This window comes from Uranotaenia lowii, chromosome 1 (assembly GCF_029784155.1).
Source record: "Uranotaenia lowii strain MFRU-FL chromosome 1, ASM2978415v1, whole genome shotgun sequence".
In the NCBI taxonomy this organism is placed as follows: domain Eukaryota; kingdom Metazoa; phylum Arthropoda; class Insecta; order Diptera; family Culicidae; genus Uranotaenia; species Uranotaenia lowii.
The window spans coordinates 745,076-767,856 of NC_073691.1; the positions used below are offsets into that span (position 1 = coordinate 745,076).

General features: G+C 36.0%; 5 protein-coding genes and 1 pseudogene across 5 annotated transcripts; 4 read left to right on the forward strand and 2 right to left on the reverse strand.

Annotated features, from left to right (window-relative positions):
• Window positions 1–3,031: 3,031 nt before the first annotated feature.
• Window positions 3,032–5,020, forward strand: LOC129738508 (solute carrier family 25 member 35-like; annotated as a pseudogene).
• Window positions 5,021–5,840: 820 nt separating this feature from the next.
• LOC129738506 (dynein axonemal assembly factor 4-like) lies at window positions 5,841–7,525 on the forward strand. The gene is made up of 2 exons (XM_055729726.1): window positions 5,841–7,129; window positions 7,192–7,525. Exons 1-2 carry the CDS (start codon window positions 6,194–6,196, stop codon window positions 7,429–7,431), a joined length of 1,176 nt encoding a protein of 391 aa, XP_055585701.1. The 5' UTR covers window positions 5,841–6,193; the 3' UTR covers window positions 7,432–7,525.
• On the reverse strand, window positions 7,429–10,051 carry LOC129738502 (uncharacterized). Its single transcript, XM_055729722.1, has 3 exons — window positions 9,841–10,051; window positions 9,334–9,768; window positions 7,429–9,268 (listed from the first exon to the last, which is right to left on the reverse strand). Exons 1-3 carry the CDS (start codon window positions 9,924–9,926, stop codon window positions 7,558–7,560), a joined length of 2,232 nt encoding a protein of 743 aa, XP_055585697.1. The 5' UTR covers window positions 9,927–10,051; the 3' UTR covers window positions 7,429–7,557.
• Window positions 10,052–10,936: 885 nt separating this feature from the next.
• On the forward strand, window positions 10,937–12,447 carry LOC129738509 (glyoxalase domain-containing protein 4). The gene is made up of 3 exons (XM_055729729.1): window positions 10,937–11,269; window positions 11,455–11,504; window positions 11,689–12,447. The coding sequence occupies exons 1-3, from the start codon at window positions 11,180–11,182 to the stop codon at window positions 12,407–12,409; spliced, it is 861 nt and encodes a 286-aa protein (XP_055585704.1). The 5' UTR covers window positions 10,937–11,179; the 3' UTR covers window positions 12,410–12,447.
• On the reverse strand, window positions 11,514–16,129 carry LOC129738503 (alpha-(1,3)-fucosyltransferase C-like). The gene is made up of 2 exons (XM_055729723.1): window positions 15,077–16,129; window positions 11,514–12,905 (listed from the first exon to the last, which is right to left on the reverse strand). Exons 1-2 carry the CDS (start codon window positions 15,892–15,894, stop codon window positions 12,467–12,469), a joined length of 1,257 nt encoding a protein of 418 aa, XP_055585698.1. The 5' UTR covers window positions 15,895–16,129; the 3' UTR covers window positions 11,514–12,466.
• Window positions 16,130–20,045: 3,916 nt separating this feature from the next.
• On the forward strand, window positions 20,046–21,206 carry LOC129740120 (alpha-(1,3)-fucosyltransferase C-like). Its single transcript, XM_055731726.1, has 2 exons — window positions 20,046–20,686; window positions 20,750–21,206. The coding sequence occupies exons 1-2, from the start codon at window positions 20,046–20,048 to the stop codon at window positions 21,204–21,206; spliced, it is 1,098 nt and encodes a 365-aa protein (XP_055587701.1).
• Window positions 21,207–22,781: the final 1,575 nt, after the last annotated feature.

A 22,781-nucleotide genomic window follows, 5' to 3' on the forward strand; every position in this document is an offset into this window, starting at 1 on the left:
TGACAAAAATGACAAAAATGACAAAAATGACAAAATGACAAAAATGACAAAAATGACAAAAATGACAAAAATGACAAAAATGACAAAAATGACAAAAATGACCAAAATGACAAATAAATGACAAAAATGACAAAAAAATGACAAAAATGACAAAAATGACAAAAATGACAAAAATGACAAAATGACAAAAATGACAAAAATGACAAAAATGACAAAAATGACAAAAATGACAAAAATGACAAAAATGACAAAAATGACAAAAATGACAAAAATGACAAAAATGACAAAAATGACAAAAATGACAAAAATGACAAAAATGACAAAAATGACAAAAATGACAAAAATGACAAAAATGACAAAAATGACAAAAATGACAAAAATGACAAAAATGACAAAAATGACAAAAATGACAAAAATGACAAAAATGACAAAAATGACAAAAATGACAAAAATGACAAAAATGACAAAAATGACAAAAATGACAAAAATGACAAAAATGACAAAAATGACAAAAATGACAAAAATGACAAAAATGACAAAATGACAAAATGACAAAAATGACAAAAATGACAAAAATGACAAAAATGACAAAAATGACAAAAATGACAAAAATGACAAAAATGACAAAAATGACAAAAATGACAAAAATGACAAAAATGACAAAAATGACAAAAATGACAAAAATGACAAAAATGACAAAAATGACAAAAATGACAAAAAATGACAAAATGACAAAAATGACAAAAATGACAAAAATGACAAAAATGACAAAAATGACAAAAATGACAAAAATGACAAAGACAAAATGACAAAAATGACAAAAATGACAAAAATGACAAAAATGACAAAATGACAAAAATGACAAAATGACAAAAATGACAAAAATGACAAAAATGACAAAAATGACAAAAATGACAAAAATGACAAAAATGACAAAAATGACAAAAATGACAAAAATGACAAAAATGACAAAAATGACAAAAATGACCAAAATGACAAAAATGACAAAAATGACAAAAATGACAAAAATGACAAAAATGACAAAAATAACAAAAATAACAAAAATGAACAAAAATGACAAAAATGACAAAAAATGACAAAAATGACAAAAAATGACAAAAATGACAAAAATGAACAAAAATGACAAAAATGACAAAAATGACAAAAATGACAAAAATGACAAAAATGACAAAAATGACAAAAATGACAAAAATGACAAAAAATGACAAAAATGACAAAAATGACAAAAATGACAAAAATGACAAAAATGACAAAAATGACAAAAATGACAAAAATGACAAAAAATGACAAAAATGACAAAAATGACAAAAATGACAAAAAATGACAAAAATGACAAAAATGACAAAAATGACAAAAATGACAAAAATGACAAAAATGACAAAAATGACAAAAATGACAAAAATGACAAAAATGACAAAAATGACAAAAATGACAAAAATGACAAAAATGACAAAAATGACAAAAAATGACAAAAATGACAAAAAAATGACAAAAATGACAAAAATGACAAAAATGACAAAAATGACAAAAATGACAAAAATGACAAAAATGACAAAAATGACAAAATGACAAAAATGACAAAAATGACAAAAATGACAAAAATGACAAAAATGACAAAAATGACAAAAATGACAAAAATGACAAAAATGACAAAAATGACAAAAATGACAAAAATGACAAAAATGACAAAATGACAAAAATGACAAAATGACAAAAATGACAAAAATGACAAAAATGACAAAAATGACAAAAATGACAAAAATGACAAAAATGACAAAAATGACAAAAATGACAAAAATGACAAAAATGACAAAAATGACAAAATGACAAAAATGACAAAAATGACAAAAATGACAAAAATGACAAAAATGACAAAAATGACAAAAATGACAAAAATGACAAAAATGACAAAAATGACAAAAATGACAAAAATGACAAAAATGACAAAAATGACAAAAATGACAAAAATGACAAAAATGACAAAAATGACAAAAATGACAAAAATGACAAAAATGACAAAAATGACAAAAATGACAAAAATGACAAAAATGACAAAAATGACAAAAATGACAAAAATGACAAAAATGACAAAAATGACAAAAATGACAAAAATGACAAAAAATGACAAAAATGACAAAAATGACAAAAATGACAAAAATGACAAAATGACAAAAATGACAAAAATGACAAAATGACAAAATGACAAAAATGACAAAAATGACAAAAATGACAAAAATGACAAAAATGACAAAAATGACAAAAATGACAAAAATGACAAAAATGACAAAAATGACAAAAATGACAAAAATGACAAAAATGACAAAAATGACAAAAATGACAAAATGACAAAAATGACAAAAATGACAAAAATGACAAAAATGACAAAAATGACAAAAATGACAAAAATGACAAAAATGACAAAAATGACAAAAATGACAAAAATGACAAAAATGACAAAAATGACAAAAATGACAAAAATGACAAAATGACAAAAATGACAAAAATGACAAAAATGACAAAATGACAAAAATGACAAAATGACAAAAATGACAAAATGACAAAAATGACAAAAATGACAAAATGACAAAATGACAAAAATGACCAAAATGACAAAAATGACAAAAATGACAAAAATGACAAAAATGACAAAAATGACAAAAATGACAAAAATGACAAAAATGACAAAAATGACAAAAATGACAAAAATGACACAAATGACAAAAATTACAAAAATTACAAAAATAACAGGAATTACAGTAGGTACAGAAATTTCAGAAAGTATAAAATTACGAAACGAATGTGTAAATTATAAATCCTTATGTGGTAGGAATTCGAACCCAAAAAAATCCCCAGTTTAAAATGGATAGTCAAAAGCTTCGGCTTCCTGACGCAAACAAGCGGATAAAAGTTCTCCCATGTTCTATTCCAAAAGCACATGATAGCCATTATGTTTTTTGTTGGTTGTTTTTCCTCTCCCCAAAAGTGACTGTTATCGTGGTGGAAAATTCGCTTTTATTGTGTTGGTCATGTTATGAAAAGCGAAGGCAAAAACAACAAATAATAACAGTGCATTTTCTTCTGCTGTGATCAATTAATTCGACATCGATCGGTGAAAAATGTTACTCTACGTCGAAGTTTGTGACTTAATCTAGTGGCAATCAGAGGATACTGAGCGGAAAATGCAAATAAAATGGTATTTTTCAAACAAAACATGACAATTTTCGTGGTTTTGTTTTGGTTTCCGTGTTCGACCGTGAAAACCGAGATGAATCGAATCACGTGAAATTCGTGAAGCAGTTCACATACACTCGCTTGATCATCATGTTGTTAGGAACCGCAAGCGTAGGCTACTCGCAATTTGCCGCTACTTGCCATGAATTTTGGCAGCGCTACTTACACGAAAGTTGTTGCACTTTCTTTGGTGACTCAAAATAGATCTTGTTTTAGCTTGTTTTCGATGGTTGTGGCAGCTATAGTTTTAGTTTTTGTTGTGTATCTGGTTGTAGGACACCAGTTTTGGTGCATCAGAAGTGTAGTGTTGATTTTATCTAGTTTTAATTGAGGGTAATTAAACAATATGGGAAAGATTCATTTGCCGGCAGGTGAATGGCCCTGCTAGGATTGTTCCACGTGGTTTTAGGGACGGGTTGTGAAATTTAAAACCGCGGCCTACTGTAACTGCGATCGATGAAAGTGACACTTGTGAAAATAGTTTCTCTGAGCACTGCTATATTACATAATTTGGTGACTATGCGTACGTACGTAGTGAAAATTTCATAACTTTCCTTCACAGGACGACCCGTTGCAGCGGTTTGGGATGGATTTTCTGTTGGGTGGATGTGCGGCAACCTGTGCTGGGTTCTTCAGCAATCCATTTGACGTCATCAAAACCCGGCAGCAGCTCCAAGGTGAGCTTGTCAAAGTAGGCGATGCCACACAAAAAAAATCACTACCGCTCGATATTCAAATCAATCGAATCGATACTGAAAGCCGAGGGATGGGCCGGGTTGCAGAAAGGTCTTCCCTCAGCTCTGGCATTCCAGTTTACCATGAACAGTATTCGATTGGGGATTTATCAAACGGCAGAGAATTACGAATGGTCCAGAGGTGAAACCAAGTTTTCGACGCTCATGTACATGATCTTTTGGGGTGGTCTAAGTGGTGTAATCGGTTCAACAGTATCCTGTCCCTTTCTACATGGTGAAAACGCAGATCCAAGCCACTTCGCATGGAAAATATGCCGTCGGTTATCAGCACAATCACTCGGGAACCTTGGAAGCTCTGGCCGGAATCTATCGGCTGCACGGAATGAAAGGTTTGTGGCGTGGCTACAATGGAATCGTCACCAGAACTGCCGTTGGATCTTCCGCTCAGCTGGCAACGTTCTCGATGTTTAAAGACTTTTTCGTCCAGTTTGAAGTGTTCCAAGAATCGGTAGCCTGCACTGCCTTTGCCGCGAGCATGTTTAGCGGCTTCTTCTGTTGTGTATTCATGTCTCCATTCGACGTGATCGCAACGAGGCTGTTCAATCAAGGTAAAACTTCTTTTGAAATCTTCAAATTACCCTTCATCAAAGCCAAAATCATTTCTCAGGAGTCGACAACAACGGCAAGGGTTTGCTGTATCGAAGTGTATGGGATTGCTTCCGGAAAACTCTGCGAGCGGAAGGGCTTCAAGGGCTGTACAAAGGATTCGTGCCCAACTACTGGAGGATCGCACCGCACACGATTCTGAATCTGACGTTTTGGGATCAGTTCAAAAGCTGGAAGGATCTCTACTTCTGATGGCAAGTGCTGGGTAATTAGACAATTCAAATTTCTAAGCTTCTGTATACATTATTTACGGTTAATGCTTTGCTAGGATAGTCATAAAGAAAGTGATATTGAGAGAATTTCAAGTAATTAGTGATAGCGATAAAAATAAGACAAAAAAAACTTACCATGTGGTAGAGTGCTTAATAACTTTTACTGAATTTGTACAATAAATTTATTAAATTCAATATGCAGTGTTTGAAAATTTAGATTATGTATACATAAATTTCAATAGGCTTTCTCCATCAAGTAGGCGGTAACATGCAGAAAACCTTGATTGAAAGGCACATTTTAGAGATTTTAACGGAAATTTCTAATACAAATTTAATCCATTGACCCATCTACAAATTCCATGAAAATCTTATGTTAGAAAACATAAGACCAACAGTTGAAGCTCTGTGAGATATCTTACCGTGAATTGGAGTAATTTTTTTAAAATTTTGTTTTTTTTTTTTAATTTGAAAGTTTCATAACACTTACTGTTGTAAAGTCTGTAAAGGGTGATCATTAATTTCAGAATTTACAAACGTGATTCGCAAACATCTAACTTTTTGACCTCAAACACCTTTTCAATAATATTGTTTGTTACATATTAATGACGCCATGTTATCAAGACACAAAAACCACAATTGTTCCTCATTCTTTTTCATATTGTCCATCCAAAGTTACTACCATTTCACCATTTCCGCTTATATTTTGATAAATTCATATATTTGGGATAATGTTATCAGAAATGGACCATTGATATAAGCCGTACGAGTTGTATTTTATGTTGTTCGCGATTTTTATACTTACTTTTTTCTGTTGGCGGATCATTAAAAGGTCTTTCTAAAAAGAAAACAATCTGATGTAATTAAGTTTAACTTTTGAGAATTGAACTCATGGACATTAGCTCGTACATTACCGATTGTCAATTGAGCTACATAGAAAATTGAAAAAAAACTTTGTTTTTTTTCTGGGATTTTAACGCTCTCGCGTTATTCATCCCTTTAAAATGAAACCAAAGTTGAAAAAAAAATTATATACAATTAATTAGCAATAGTTTCAGATTGCAATTCAAATGTTTTGATATTTATTTGAATCAATCATTTGGATAATACTAGGTAATCTTATACAATCTCTTTTTTTGAATTTGAACGATTGAATTATCCAATGCTTGTGTTCGTTGGAGATTATTTTAGTGATAAACTTTCCCTTTAACATGTCACCACGTGGTCTCGACCATGCGCAACTGAAACGAAAGGAGCACCTTTGATCGTTGCCTTAGCAACGTGGTAGGATGTTTGATCGGTAAAGGAATCACACGTTTACACTAACGAACAAATAGCGTCCTTATGAGATAGTTTATCAAGATCTGAATCATGCCAGTATTACTTAAAAACCATAGTTGGAATCAGGATTCAGACCACATTACGATCCGGGTGCCATTTCCGGAAAACCGCTTAAGAGAAGACGATGTTTTCACCAGTGCACAATTGTTAAAAATCAATAAGCCGCCCTACTACTGGGAAGCGTTACTATTTTTGCCGATTGTAGAAGAGGACAGCCGCTGTTCTTTGCTTGAAAATGAAGTCGTTTTCATCCTCAAGAAACAGAAAACAGGTCTAGACTGGGGCCAACTGGAGATCGAGGCAACCAAACAAGAAAAGATTAGCCGCAAAGAGCAACTCCTGGAAGAGCATCGCAAGCGGCAAAAGGAACTGGCGAAGCAACGTGCCATCGAAAAAGATCAGAAAAAGCGAGATGAAGTGTCTAGGCAAATCGAACGGGACAGCGAGAAACGGGCTGAGGTCGAACGGATTCTGGAGGAAAGCAAACGTCGAGAGTTGGAGCGAATGAACGAAGCTGGCAAAAAGGCGCTTCAGAGAGCATTCGAAAAACCAAAGGCACAAGTACAAGAACCGCCGGCCAAGCCAAAAATAACAAAACCTGTCCCAACTTCAAAACTCATTGAAAAAATACCTGATGTTCGATCAAACGGAACGGTTCAGGTTACTTTCACCAAAAGGACTTTCGTAACGCCCAAACGCGAATCAATGGAACACGAGGAGAAGGAGTGGATCATGAAGCAGTCGGCCGTTAAGAAAGCGGTCGGTTGTGTGGAAGATGACGATCTGAGACCGGAAGAACGCAATCCGGAGTGGTTGAAACAGAAAGGAGACTCATTCTTCCAACAGAAAAACTATCTGGCAGCGATCTCAGCTTATTCTACCGGTATCAAGCTGACCAAAGAATACTACTCACTCTATTTGAATCGATCAGCCGCACACTTGGCAATGGAAAATTATCAACGCTGTGTAAGTTAACTTTATATGATAAAAAATTTGCTAAATTTTAATCTTGAATCTTTTCTTTGCAGGCAGAAGACTGCTCCGCAGCCCTGGAGTTGCTAGTGCCACCAATAGAAGCAAACCGGAAAGCACGCACCACCTGCTTAGCACGTCGAGGTGCGGCCTTAGTCAAAATGGGCTACATTCGACAGGGCTTCGAAGAGCTATCAGCAGCCTGCAAGTTGGATCCGTTGAACGAAAATCTTCGACGAGAGATGGATATGGTTGCAGAACTGTTAGAAAATAATGACGAAGACAACGATGACTAAACATAATTCTCATTTTTATTACGCTTTCTTTTGAAAAAGCGTCTTAGTACAGAGTTTAGTTTTCTTTTTCAACCAACAAATAATAAAACTAGCATGACTAAGCTTGCTTGTATTGTTTGAATGGGATTAATCTTCTTTGGGCTTTGCTCCACCACTAGAAACCACCGAAGGGTTGTGAACTGGTCGATAGATGCCTAGAGTTTGAAGTAGTGCTTTGGGCGATGGATCTCGACCGCGGAACTGCCGAAAAACTTCCGAAGGGTGCAGTCCACCTCCGGATGCTAGGAACGTATCTCGGAATCGCACACCGGCTTCAGTTTGCTGACCCTTGGCCTTGGCTTCGACGAATGCACTGTAAACGTCAGCTGCTACCAAGCGTGACCAGAGACGGCTGTAGTATGCTGCACCCCAATCGCCCGAAAAGATGGTGGCCATGGAACAGGGATGGGCGTCTTTTTTGTCCAGTGGGAAAGTGTGATACTGAGGATAAAGTTTTTTGACAATATCAAGCCAATAGTCGGATGTCAGGTGTAGTTCAAGGTCCAAATTAGAATGGTATAACTCCCGGCAAAGTGCATATCCGGCCATGTGAGTGTGATATTTCTGGATAGCTTGAATGCAAAGCGCTGGAAGTGGCTGTTCTGTTTTGTAATGGGAACTGATGGAGTGAATCACCTCAGGATCTTGCAAAAGAGATGTCATTAGGTGACCAGCCACTTCAACAGCGTCCCATTCTACGTTCGATAGACCAGCTACCTCACTGTAATGCGTCTGCGTTAGTAAATGTTGAAGGGCATGGCCAAACTTGTGGAACAATATCTGAACATCATCCAAATTGAGTAGCGACGGTTTTCCGTACAGTGGTGTTGGGAAATTACAAATCAACGCTGCCAAAGGATTATCACCAGCAATGATACTTTTGTTGACGATTCCAACCATCCAACCAGTATTTCCCGCTACGAAAATTTTCTCATCGTCACGCGAATACAAATCTGTGTAAAATCCTGCAATTGGATTCGTTCCTTTCGATGCATCGAATATATCATAAAACTTAACATCCTCATGCCAGGTATCAACTCCAGAACGTTCCACAATCCGAATACCGAACAAAGATTCCGCCAAATTGAACAATCCGCTCAGAACTTTTGGCATTGGGAAATATTCGCGCATGGCTTCTTTGTCAAACTGATGCTCTTTGGCCAGCTGCTTTCTGCGCCAATAGGGCACATCGTAAACGTCCATTTCTGCTTTGTAGCCATTTTCGGCAGCAAATTTGCTCAACGAAATCATCTCGGTCTCCAAAGCCGGTCTAGCGTACTGGAACAGTTCATCCAATGATCCTTTTAAATATTCAATCGATTCCACCATTTTAGTTTCCATTGACATGTGTGCAAAACTTTCATAACCTAGCAGCTTGGCCTGACGCTTCCGGAGCGACCGGATCGATTCCAGGTGAGTGCTGTTTTCCAACTGTTTATCCGTGTGGTTGGAACATTTTCGAGTATCCGCTTGCCATAAATTCCACCGGTAAGTTCGGTCCGGACAGAACTCCAAGAAATTCTTCACCACAAATGGTTGGAGTGTAATTTTCCACGGCCCTTTAATCACCTGCGTTTGATCCACGGCCAGGGCTTGTAATACCGATGGAGGAAATTCCTGCATCAATGCTGGATCTTTAATGGTTTGCGAGAACTTCTTAATGGCTACTTCAATTTTGCCATGGAATCGCGATCGTTCCACAGACAATTTTCCCATCAGTTCCTTCAACTCTGACTTTGAAGATCCGTCGATTTCGATTCCGCCTAGCCTTGACTCCAACAAATATTTGTTGATTAATCTTGAAATATAATCAAAAATTAAAAAAAAAATTTGAACTACTTCTCGTAACATTACTCAAGGTACCTTTGCTCTTCCTGTGACATCTTTTTTTTTACCTCGCCGTCCAAATTCTTAAAGGAGTTGTAAATCGGTAAACTGTTGAACTTGACCCTTCGAGCTCCTCGAGCCCTCTCGTGAATGGTTAAATAGCTCTTGGTGGGCATTTTTGAGCTATTTCCTAAATAAAGCGTTTTGGCAACGCCCCAAGTTGTTTCCAATGGAGCTGTCAAAGTTTCCAATGGAACAATAACATCTTTTACAACGTCGCTGATACCGTCCTCGCCTGATCCGCCGGTCAATTTTTCCTCCAGGGTCTTGACTCCTTTCTCTACAGCAATCGCCTGCTGACCAATCGTTCCCACACATCGTTCTATCGTTACATTGTTGAATTCCGGCAGCCCATTATCCAACTTTGTCAACGGGTTTCTTTCCGGCAAATCCTCACCGATCTCCGGAACACTACAAGCAACGAAACAAATAAAAGCCGGTCACCGATTTTTTTCAAACCACCACACACTGCAAATTACTTACAGTACGATGTAGCCATTACGCTTCGAATTGATCAGCAAATTGCTGCGTGTCAGAAGCAGACGTTTTCCACAGAACGAAAGAACCATTATTGCACTAGTTTCATGCTTTTCAGTGCCGAAATTATAAACTTTTCTACCGATTTGGGGAACTTGGCCGAATCGAATTTGCGTGTTTTCGTAACTTTTCTCGTTGTGCACTCAGCTGGGCGAAGAAGAGGAATGTCAAAAGCACAAATAAAATTGTGCAATCAAAAACCCACAGTTGATCAGACACACTGAAACAAATGCACATATGGTACTCTGGCTAATGTATTTATAATAAAAATTGTTGAACCTAGATCACGCTATATAGGCATATCTCTTCTTTTCAGTAACAATGACAAAAATATTAAAACTGACCAAAATGATAAAAATGACAAAAATTACCAAAATGACAAAAATGGCAAAAATGACTAAATTGACAAACGTGACAAAAATGACAAAAAAAAAACAAAAATAACAATCATGACAAAAATAACAAACAATCGACCCATTAGTCAGGGCATAAATCAGCCGACCCCACGCGATTCGACTTAATATGGTGAAAAGTAGGGCGCATTGCCTATCGGGTAATTGTTTTTTTTTTCAGAATGACTTATTTGAAAAAAAAATGTAGCTTCAGTCGACAAAGTGCTTTTTATTTTAATTGATAATTTATATGTTTTAAATATCTTTAATTTCTTCTTTCTTTATTTGGCTTCGTCTGACACGACTGGCTAGGACCATTCTGGCCCAACTTGCCCTTTAATTTCTTGAAACTGGAAAAACTTACATTAAACTGTGGTAATAATCTAATTGGAATCGAGCTGTAAACACGACGATCGAAGTAGCTAGCATCGCTAGCATAAAATATCAAAAGGACTAGTTTGGTGATTGAAGAAACATCCGCTTTTCATAAAAAAAAAATTGACATAATTGGCCCTTATTCGTGTAATCTTCATTGTAAGCTGAGAAAAAGTATCTTCTAATTTTAATTGATAATCCAGCACCAGACTTAATAAACGGTCATAATTTTCAATAGGACATCACGAAAAACCCTACCAAAACCACTACATAACGGCTTGTATCAAGTCGTAATCACCGCAGTTTTCCAGTAGCAGTTGTTGCTTCTAATTCGATTTTTCTATTTCCGATTGCTGCACGACTTGCGGTGTTTGGATTCTCATAAGATTTTTGTTTACGTTCTTATCAGTACAAATACAGCAGCCTACTGGGTTGAGTAGTTCGCGTGTCCGTTAACACCTAATTTTCAAGTTCTAGTGCCTGGATTCAATCACCTGGAAGTAAAATCTCGTCCCAAAATGATTTCCGCCAGGGCACTGCATTACGTATTCAAAATCGGAAACCGTGCAAAGAATGCACACTTTTTCCGCGAGATACTGGGAATGAAGGTAAGTAAGGTAGGATGATGTATGGGGCTAAGTGATTGGAAAAAAATGCTCCGTCACCTGGGCATTAATGTTCATCTCTCGTGCACTAAGCTTGGCACACCTGTTGATTGACGTCCATACAGATCAATGATGAAAATTTGATGATTCAGCAATAATTATTAACCTTTTTTCATGCTCTGTTTTAGGTCTTGCGACACGAGGAATTTACACAAGGTTGCGATGCAGCATGCAATGGGTAATATCAATAAGCAGGAGGCGTGATTTTTATCGCTTGCTATGATTTGTCGTACATGTTTTTTACATGTATAATTCAAACGTAAATTGGTCTTTCAAGAAAAAACACATAAATTAAAGAAACTGCTTTTTTTTTAAATTTCATCAGCTTGTATCTCAAATTGTTTCGCTTACTATATTTTTAGACCGTACGATAACCGATGGAGTAAGACTATGATCGGATATGGGCCGGAATCGAGCCACTTTGTCATCGAGCTGACCTACAATTACGGGGTTAAGGAGTACGAGTTGGGAAATGATTTTGGTGGAGTTACCATCAAATCGACAGATGTTATCAAGCGAGCTAAGGAAGCCAACTATCCGCTCACGAAGGCAAACAATGGTCAAAGTTTGCTTGTGTCCCCTGATGGCTACAAGTTTTTCGTGATCAATGAGTCACATGGTTCAGGGGAGGATCCAGTTAAGAGCGTTATTCTAAACATCACAGATCTAGAGCGTTCGGTGAACTATTGGCATAACACATTGCAAATGAAACAAATTTCGAAAAACGATCGGTTGGCGGAATTGACTTACAAAGAGAACGGCTTCGTGCTGATTCTACAGAAGCTTGAAGGAGCTCTGAATCGGGCCAAAGCGTACGGCAGAATTGCTTTTGCTGTACCGTTTGATATGCAGCCGAAAATAGATGAAACCATCAAGAAAACGGGAGACACCATTTTGACCCCCTTGATTTCACTGGACACTCCCGGCAAGGCCACGGTTAGGGTTATCATTCTCGCTGATCCAGACGGTCACGAGATTTGCTTTGTGGACGAAGAAGGCTTCACTCAATTATCCCAGGTGGACCCGGTCAGCGACGGTGAGCTTGATAAATACATTCAAAAAGACCCATTCCAAGACAAATGATAAATTGTTTTATTGTTAAATACAATACACTAATTTTACGAATCAGTCTTTTGTAGTCTAAAACTTAATCCGAGCTTCTTTCTGGCATACTTCGTTGAACCACCACGTCATAATGTTCCGGTAATATTGGGTACGTTCTCGTGCGCTCGGGTAATGTAACTTTTTGCACAAATCACAAAACGGTCGCCCTTCAGCGATTCTGTAATGTTCCTTCCACCAGAAGTATTTGACGTACTCTCGAGGATTGTCTACCAAATACTGCAAATGCTCCACCAGCTTTTCGACGCTCTCGTAATCCTGCACGTCTATGAACGAATTAGGCGGTGCAAACCTTCGATAATCCGAACCCCCGAAAACCACCGGAACGATGTTGCTGGCCATAGGCTCGAAAAGTTTCTCGGTGACATAGTCTCGGCAGAGCGAATTCTCAAAGGAAAAGTAAAACCAGTAGTCGGTGTTGAGCATCTCGGAGCATCGTTTCGATCCTCGGGTACATCTGGCGTCAAAGAAAAAAAAAAAAGTTAATCTCGTGAGATAAGAATTGATGGATTTCTAAATTTTAGTTCGAAATATGCCGAGGCAAGATAAATATGCAAAAAACAAGTGACTCTGAATTTGTAGCGTTTTTGTCATTAATCACCTAGAACCTAGCATAGAGGAATAGGTATTAACGGCGTGTTCTTAAATTGTTTTTTTTCTATCGAAGTGATTTTTTCTATCGATGTTGGCATTCGTAAATTAAACAAACTGTATGCAAAAGCATTGGAAGGTGATTTGACATCTACCAAACAAATCGATGCATCAAACAAACAAATCAGTTTACGAACACGCCGTAAGTATACAATTTTTAGCTTTCTTGCAAATATTAATTTCCTAAAAAAAAATTCAATACTGTTTTCTTCTCCAGTTCTACAAAGGTTGACTTTTTTTTCAAGAAACTACAAATGTTGACCAGCGCAGTTGACATCATTGTACCAATCATCCAAATTTTTTTCTCACCTACAATAAACACTTTTCATCATGTTTTTCCCCCTTTCGTTCATTTGAACTAATGTTCTCATATCTACAACAAACGAAGCAAAATGTATCTGGTAATCCCTTCCTAGGAATGTGGAAGCAAATAGTGAAAACCTCTGCATTTCTATTATTCATTCACAGACCCACTAATGGTGGGTTTCATTGTTGACCACCATTATCGGTCGCCGAGTAATAATCGTGTCATTTTACTTCGGTCGAATCGTGTATTTGTATTCATTCACGAAAAATTTCACAAATGTTGTCTTTGGGGTGCAATTTTGTATTAATAGAATGAAAGACAAAAATCACGCGATTTCTAATTTAGTTTGAGTGACCAACATTAAAAAAGTAGTCAAAAATTAATGAAACATTTCAAGACAATCAAACTGTCAAGCAGTTAGAAGGCTAAAAACCAAATCTATCTTGGTTTAATGTTCGAAGAACTGTTTTACTTTGTTATTTTTGTCATTTAGTTTTTATTTTTTTTTTCATTTTTGTCATTTTTATAATTTTATCATTTTTGTAATTTATGTTATTTTTGTCCAATTTGTCATTCCTGTCTTTTTGCCATTTTTGACATTTTTGTCGTTTTTTCACCAAGAGGTACGACCCCGTATTTTTTTGCCATTTTTGTCATTTTTGACATTTTTTTTTTATTTTTTATCATTTTTGTCAGTTTTTTATCATTTTTGTCATTTAGAAATATATGTCATTTTTCTCATTTTTTTCATTTTGGTTATTTAGATAGAATTATTTTTTTAGAATTTCTTAAACATTCCACCTACAACAAAACTGAAACACACGGCTTATTCAGACATTTTCTGCTTTTAAGGCTTGAATTTATTTAATAGTTGCGGTCTGTATACAATAGTTTTTCGATTTTATCATGCTAAAAAAATTCAAAGTGATGATGGCGAAACCGTGAATTTTCGAAACTTAAAATTGAAGTAAAAAATGTGTTTTTATCGTCTCACATAATTATTTTGAATTTCTCTAGTAGTGAATGCGTTTTTATCAATCAGTTTTGATCATTAGAAGTATTTATCAAACTTTGCAAAACGCAAAGTATTGATTTCAGTAAAAATTATTCTTCTCTATAGAAGTTTTAAGATTTTCCTTCAAGAAAAAGCAAGTGAAATATCAATTTGATGGTCAGCCAATTAAAGTTTATTATTTAGGTTTCTTGTAAATTTAAAAGTCGCTATCTCTTATGATTTAAAAAAAAAAAAGATTTCCAAGAAAACTGCATCAAAAAAATATCCTCTGCAAATTTAATATTTAATATTTAATTCTTCATACCTTTAATTAACTGAAAAATTGAAATTTTTGGAAAATATTTTGAAATTTACACAACTTAAGACTTTTAAAGTGTGTTTCTCGAAATTTACTTCATGATCCTTCCATTTCCATTTGCATGAAAAAACTAAATTTACTTTTGTGCTGAACAATTTTTAAATCGATGGTACAAGCAATAAATTTCCATATCTTCTTATAAAATCAAAAGTCAGCTTTAGTCCACTGGCTGCAATTCATCATTCATAACAACAATATAAAAATTTTCAAGCATTCATTTCACGAGCATCCGATGAAAGCAATAGATAAACCAAAACTACAGGTCAATTAAATAAATTACATAAAGAAAATGCTTACTCCAATGTACCACATTTGCCGTAAACGTCCACCTGCACCAACTTCTGGATTGCTCGAACCAGCTCATCACGTCGTGAAAAGGCGCCACAATGTGACACGAACTGTGCTGCCATTTTATTTTTCCCCATGGCCAGCTGCAGCAGGCTTTCATTCTGGTAATGCTGCCAGGCTCCAATTTTCCAGGGGGGATATGCAGCAGGACTTACAATCAAATCAGTATCGATATCGACCAAGGTGTTGTAGGGCCAGACAATGTCCGAATCCAGCCTGTAGGTCATGGTCCAGTTGAAAAAGTCTCGGTCTCCCCCCAGGAGATGTTTGGTATGAGCTGGAGATTCCATGGTGGCTGCTATGTAGATCTGATGTGGTGATCGTTGTTTGGGAACTTTGTCCAGTAGTGAGTAGGCCCAAGGTTCGGCTATGTGATACACCAAGGCATCGTAGTCCGTTATCCGATCGAGGAGCTCTCGATTGTTGGTCAGGACACAATCCGTCTCCGGGCATGATAGGGATCGAAGATAGTCCGGCCCAACGGTTTCCCCATCGAGGAGCCAATTATCGACATCGAAGAAATTCGTGTAGAACAAAATGTACTTAGAACGACTAATCCGAAGACGATCCTGCTCAAGATGTTCCTCCAAAATTTGATAGTAGGCTATGGATGGTTTTAGGCACTGAGTGTGAATTAGTAAACTTATGCATAACACAATAAAAAGTAATATTATGACTAACAACACCCCCAAACGATGTCTTTTAACTGAACGAGCCATGTAAACTGTAAACCAAACGACCTTCCTCGGGTAAGATTTGAAAACCATTAGTAGGCGGCGGCAATATTGAAGGGTTGATGATGATGATGATGACGCATGGCACACCTTTACAGTACTTCACTGTTTAGACACTTCCTATTGATCTTAGCTGTCGTCGCGCAATTTCCATAAATCGTTCCTCTCACGTTCAAAAGCGCATTCGACAGGTAAAAAGAGAAATAAGCGCACTTGGTAAACGTTACATCATGTCATTAAACCATTCTACCGATGACTAAAACGCACACGTTTTTCTAACCGATATGTGCCAATCGTCTGATACCGATAAACTCTTATCAGGGCTCGAGTCTGCTACATATGCTGTTTGAGTTTGATTTACGCTCGAAGGGGGAAACCATTCCATTTGACTCGGGAAGCCCGAAAACGAGTGCCCTAGCTTAGAATTCGACGAATGCACCTATTCTCTAGCTGTGAGCTTAACGCGAGGATACCGGAAAAGGTGTTGTTTGTCCAGCTCAGGCCCCACGGAAATGCTTTCGATTGAAGTAGGATTCGATTTTTTTTACAATCGCTAATCTGCGCTATTTAAAAAAAATCCAAATGTTTTCCCAAATTCAGCCACTTTTAAAAATGCAAGTATGAGATTTGCTTTTTCGAACATTTCAAGCTTTAACACTGCGCATTGACCGACTAGGCTAGAGAAGGAAGGTACTCGACACACAAAAAACTGATAACAACTTTTAGCTTTACGACATGGGCAAACACTAATCTATCGAGTTTGCTTGTCTACAGCCGATTTTCGTTTTTATGGGAAATATGATTGAGTTGTAAACGAAGTAGATCTATCTGAATGTTTCGATGAGATACTCAAACTGATTATAATCGAAAAAAAATTGTTTTGCTTTTCTTTAGATAGTTTAAATACAAATTCCAGTGAATTTAACAAATCCTTGTTAGTATTTTTAGCAAATTTTTATAACTTTCTGACACGCGACGCACAGTGCGATTTTGTGATTTTTTGATAAGATCAAATACTCTTATGTTTTTTATTAGCACACTGTGAACCGAATACGAGATATCTCGTTTTTTCGCTTGCAGCGAATGAGCTACCATAAGAAGCATAACTCGAATGTTTTAAATTTAATAATGAAGCGTTACATTACACAATTAAACACATGACTTTCAGTAACTCAAAATGTCGAAGTTTGAAGAATTTGGTCCAGTGGATTCTGAGATAAAGAATGCCAAATTTCAGAGTTTCTCGGTGTGGATTTCTTCGCAATCCTTAATGTGTTAAGTTTTGAATTCTGAAAATAAAAATAGAATTCATAAAATCATAAGACACTACGAGACTACAAATTTCTCGGAATTGTTTTTCTGTTTTTCTATAAAAATCTAAACCCAATCAAAGTTTGCCACTATAAAGTTTACACACACAAGTTTTTCCGGGCTTAACTTAGCAAAAATTAGCTGTTACTTTCCGTTAGCAAAAATATTTTTTTTACAGTTGAGTTAGCAAAAAGCTAAATTTACTTGATTTTAGTAAAAACTATTTTTTGGCCGCTGTATTTTTAATAGCAGCCGAAAAGAAAACAGTAAGTGCGGTTAAGGAAATTCGGTGCCAGCGGTGATTTTGGTGACCGAGCAGACGGAACGGTGGCCAAATCTTTACTGGAAGCCAAAGTCTGGGAGTCGCCGTAGTGGTTTTCTAGTCCTGGAAAAAGGAACTTATCTGATTCATGTTGGTCGACGCTTCTTTTATGAATTAATTCACAAAAGTCAGAGCCAGAATACTGTTGTTTTCGACACACCCATGGTTTGATGAGCATTTTTGTTCAAAACGCACTTTATTTATCTCTTATAGTCTTTTGGGGGTGAGTGGGGTATCGTAGGCCGTGGGGAAACTGGGCCACTCTTAATATTTTCGATGTGTGATGAGACAGAAATCTCAACCCAACTGGCATGGTCATCTTTTTGCGTAAGCATTTAGGTACTTCATTCTATATGTTGTTAATTTGTGTACGCATCATGTGCTTCTTTTAAATAACTGGCAAAAAAAATTTAATTAGGTACATAATTAAACGAGCTTCTGCAAATTGCATCGTTGGAAAAACTAAAGTTCATAATAAAAATTTGCTCATATTCTTAATAGCTGATTTTTGTTTTGTTCTTTCTCATGGAAAAGGAATTTTTCATGAATTATCAAAAGATCACACAAACGCATCCCATAGCGTTAGTGTTAGTGTTAGCGAATCAAGTGGCAGATAGGAGTTTCTTCTCAGTGGATAGTAGCTCAGTGGTAGGCTTGAATGTTGGTTGCAGCATCGATCGAATCTTCTCACGTCGAAAAAATGGATGCCTGAAGGAATATTCGAACCCCAAACCGAATCCGTTTGTAGATCAGCAGCAGAAGTATTGAAGCTAAGTATTTGTTTTAATTTTATTCTCTTCTGCGTCTTAAATATGCATCCATTAAGAAGTTTAGATATATTAATTGTTTAATTTGATTAATTTGATATTTCATTCTTGTTAGAAAGATTAGTAAAAAATAATGAGAACATTAGGATTTTTTTATTTCAACGACAGATTTCTATAACAGATACAAGTTAGATAATTTATTGGATAAAATTTAGGTATAAACTAGCTAACCCGGTAAACTTAGAACTAACTTTAAATAAATATATTGTAATAAATGTTTTATATCATCTACACGTCCTTAACTTTTTCGTGCTTGCGAATCGATTTTTATAAAAATCGTAACAAAATTGTACGGCTTGTGTCCCATTAAAAGTTGATTTTGAATGGGGACTCCCCTTCCATAAAAAGTGAGATTCTTGAAACTATAAACCATCTCTGACTCGAAAAACCCTCGGATACCAAATTTCACTTCATTCCGACCGACCGTTTATACGTGATGGTGTTACAAAGAAAACGTCTCCATTTTTATATTTTAGACTACAGCTTTACATTGACCTAAAATTTCTTTTTGATTCAGTTTCGATCAAACATCTCTTAGGTTGCCAAACTATAAGGATAATGTTCAGGCTTTTTATAGCAAAACTTCAATCTAAAGATTTTCTGAAAATAAATGATTTGAAATTTTTTTCTCTCAGATAATATATAAAAATATAATTTTGTTATTTATGATTTATGAAATTATTCATTTAGGCTAGCTATAATATCATACTTTAAATTTTGAAATACTAATCTAGTACTATTGAAAATCATTATTCACTCCTTAACTCCTAAGAAAAATATGTGAAGAACATTTACGATTAGGATTTTTAGATTATATCTAGTAAAATTCTGGTGGAATACTATGTAAATAATAACTGGTAAAATTCATAAAATAACATATAATAATTGTTTTGAAGATTTATTGGTATGTTGGATATAAGGGAAAATAGTAAGGATTTTGTTAAAAGTGTTTTACAAAATCCTTACTATTTTTCCATACATAAATTCTCGTAGTTTTTCAGAGCCTCATACAAGTTTTTGAGGATCGTCATTATTTTATGTTTGTTTTAAAACTTCCATTACATTACATTTAAATATCAATTGATGTTACTAAACTTCACAAAAACATTTTGAATTTTTCAAGATTTTAGAGTTAGAGTAAGGAATTTCAGTAGGAAACTTTAGGAGCATAGAAGGTGTAGGACAAATTTATCACCCGTAATTTCATAAAACGGAGAGTTGACGAGTAGCGCCAACCAAAGTTTCGCATTCGCCTCATGCGAATGCGAGTCAAATCTATAGAGCATAGTAAAAAACATGATACCCCACTCTCCCATAATTAATTATTAAAATTCCGTCTTGGACCACTGTGCAATGTTATGCTCCAGAAATCTTGACTTATAGAAGACACAATATCTAACGAAGCAGATAGGTCAGTAACCTCAAAGAATGAAACATGCGAAATTGGTTGAGCATAAGCGGTCAAGTGACATAGAGCATTCGGTTTATGGCACTTGACCGGTATAGACGATCACCGCGTGTGTGGGGCCCTTTTGCTAAAATTTGTTAGAATGGAGAAATCAATTTCGAGTGGCTCGCATCAAAAGTTTCGTTACAAGTACAAAATTATTAAAGGACCCAGGAAAATTAATTTACTTGTGTTCGTTGCGTTTTTCTTACTTGTGTTATCGATAACAGCGATAATCTACACACAGTGTCTGAAAACATCCTGCAGCCATTACCGAATGGTAGACGACGATCGGGATAGAAAAAGTCTTCAGCTGTACGATTACAAATATATTTTACTGTACACCGATTTTTGGAACTTTCCAAATTGGGTGCTTCCGGCGGAAACTGTTGGTTCGAATTATTTCCACAGTTACAATTGTCCGATAACAAATTGTGTGTTAACAAGAAACCACAAATTATTGGAGCGACCAACTGACTACGATGCCGTTGTGTTTCATGTTGGCGCGCAAGGGGCATTTTCGTTGTTTTCTAAAATTCCAAGCACTCGCACCCCACGGCAAATTTACGTGGCGGCAACCATGGAAGCTCCCCCGCACACGTTCCACCCACTCGAAAAGGATGCCAATTTCTTCAACTGGACCATGACCTATCGATCGGATTCAGACGTCCTGTGGATCTATGCGGAGATATTGTCACTGGAGACTGGTTTGAGGGTCAGTCACACAGAAAATCCTCAATGGCTACCCTGGGATCGTGACTATCGGAATGAATCATTACTGCAGCTAACGAGAAAAAAATCTAAAGTGGCCGTCCAATTTGCCTCACATTGCGGTACATTCTCCAAGCGACAGGAGTTGATACATGAAATACAAAAATATATACAAGTGGACGTCTACGGGAAATGTGGAACATTGGAGTATTTAAGATGGATTTAATTGATTTTTTATTCCGAATTGAAAGAGTGTCGTTTTATTTCCAGGTGCCTCAAATATTCGAATCAGTGCTACGATGTTCTTGATACTGACTATTGGTTCTATTTTGCATTTGAAAACTGCCTCTGCACTGATTACGCGACTGAGAAGTTGTATGGATCGTTGGAGAAGTATGTGGTTCCCGTTGTTTTGGGTGGTGCAGATTACCGGAAGTTTGCTCCACCACATTCCTACATTGACGCACAGCAGTTTAGTAGCATCTCCAAACTTGTCGAATATCTCCGGTATCTCATGGAGCATCCGCAGGAGTACGTTAAGTACTTTTGGTGGAAGCAACATTACCGAATCGTTGAGGCAGAACCGTTTTGTGAGCTGTGTCAGAAACTGCATAATCAACAGGATGGCGAGCGAATCCAGCATTATCGAAACATCAAAACCTGGTGGTTTGACGAAATGTGCCACCAAGAGCCCAAAATTTGGTTCCCGAAAAATAATTGGTTTTGAGGTGCAGGATATATTTATTGTTATTATGGTCCACTTTTATTATCCGTGAAATAAGTGAATTTCTTAACGATCTACGCTAGAAAAACATATACACTAAGGTTTTTTACGCGGTTTGATTTTGCTCAGTTTTCTAACACGGCTTCTTTTTACATGGGTTATTGCTACGGTTTTTATACATGGCTCCCGCAAATCAACTCGTTTTTTGAGCGAAAATATTCCAAGTCCGATACATTAACGACGGATTTCATACCGCGTAAAAAATAACTAACAGTTTTAGTTTTGTTAATCATACCAAATAGAGAAGGTTGTATAGCTTTTTTTTCATCCATAGTTCGTATTTTCAAACGGATTTTGCCATAGCCAATTATCTCTGCTCAAACAAAACAAAAAAGTTCTTAAGGAAAAATAAAGAACTACCAGAGGATTATAATGAATTAGCAAAGTTGAAAAAGGATTGAGTAGGTACGTTGATTTGTAACTTGTTCCTTAATTTGAAAACCAGTTAGGTTGAGAGGAGTAGGCGTTGACCTGATGGCATCGCACGTGTTTTATTTCGGGTCCGTGAACATTCTTAAATTTTTTGTGGGTGCAAAGTAGTGTGCAAAAATTTGCTGTGTGCAGGAAGTCTTAATCGTTTTTTGCGCAATTGGTTCATGGCGTACGGAGGTGGAGTTATTTATTTTAATCCGAAAATGTGCAAGAATTTGAAATGGTAATTTCATAAAATCTTTTAAATGCAAGCTCTGACGGAGCTCACAGATTCTGTCAAAAAAGCGGATTTGATCTCTCTAAAAATCTGTAGTTGTTGTTTAAAAATATGCTGTGGCTGGAGTTTTTCCATATGTGGCGAAACATGTGTGTTGATTGAATTGTGACCATCGAATTGAGGAATCCAATGAAAAACAATCACAATCAAATTTCAAACACAAATATTTAAATAAGTGTTTGGATAGTGATTTTGGGGAAATGAATGGGCGTTTCATGCAAGAGTGAAGAAAAAAAGTTTCCCGATTCGGGCATCTTGGCATGCTACGATCGGATAAATTTGTTCCAGTTCCATTCGTGGTTCGTTAAGAAATTGCTGAAGCCTTAAAATGACTCAATGATAAGTATTTTTACAAAAAAAAAATATTTGTATGATTGTTTTTAAATATTTCATGTTATTATTGAAAATTTTCATATTACTAGTGACTAGTTCACATTTTATTCATGCCGCAAATATTGTAAAAACCTTTTAAGCTCTTAACAGATTGAAAGATTTTGTATTCAACAAACTTTTTTCTTTGTGCTTTTTTCCTTCCAAGAGCGAGATAAGGCGCTTAAACCTTGGTCAATGATCAGAAATGATGGTATACAGATTCGGAACAAAACAAAATGATAAATTCGTTATATAAATCTAGAGTAATATTAACAATTATTACTTTAGATTATTACTCTGTTTGTGATTTCTGTTTACAAAATAACTCATTTCCAGCCGCAGAAGTATGGGCCATACTTCCATTAACGACAAAGAGCCTTTTTTAGCTGTGCTTCTATTCAATTACCCTTCGGAGCGTATGGTATTGGTGGTCCACG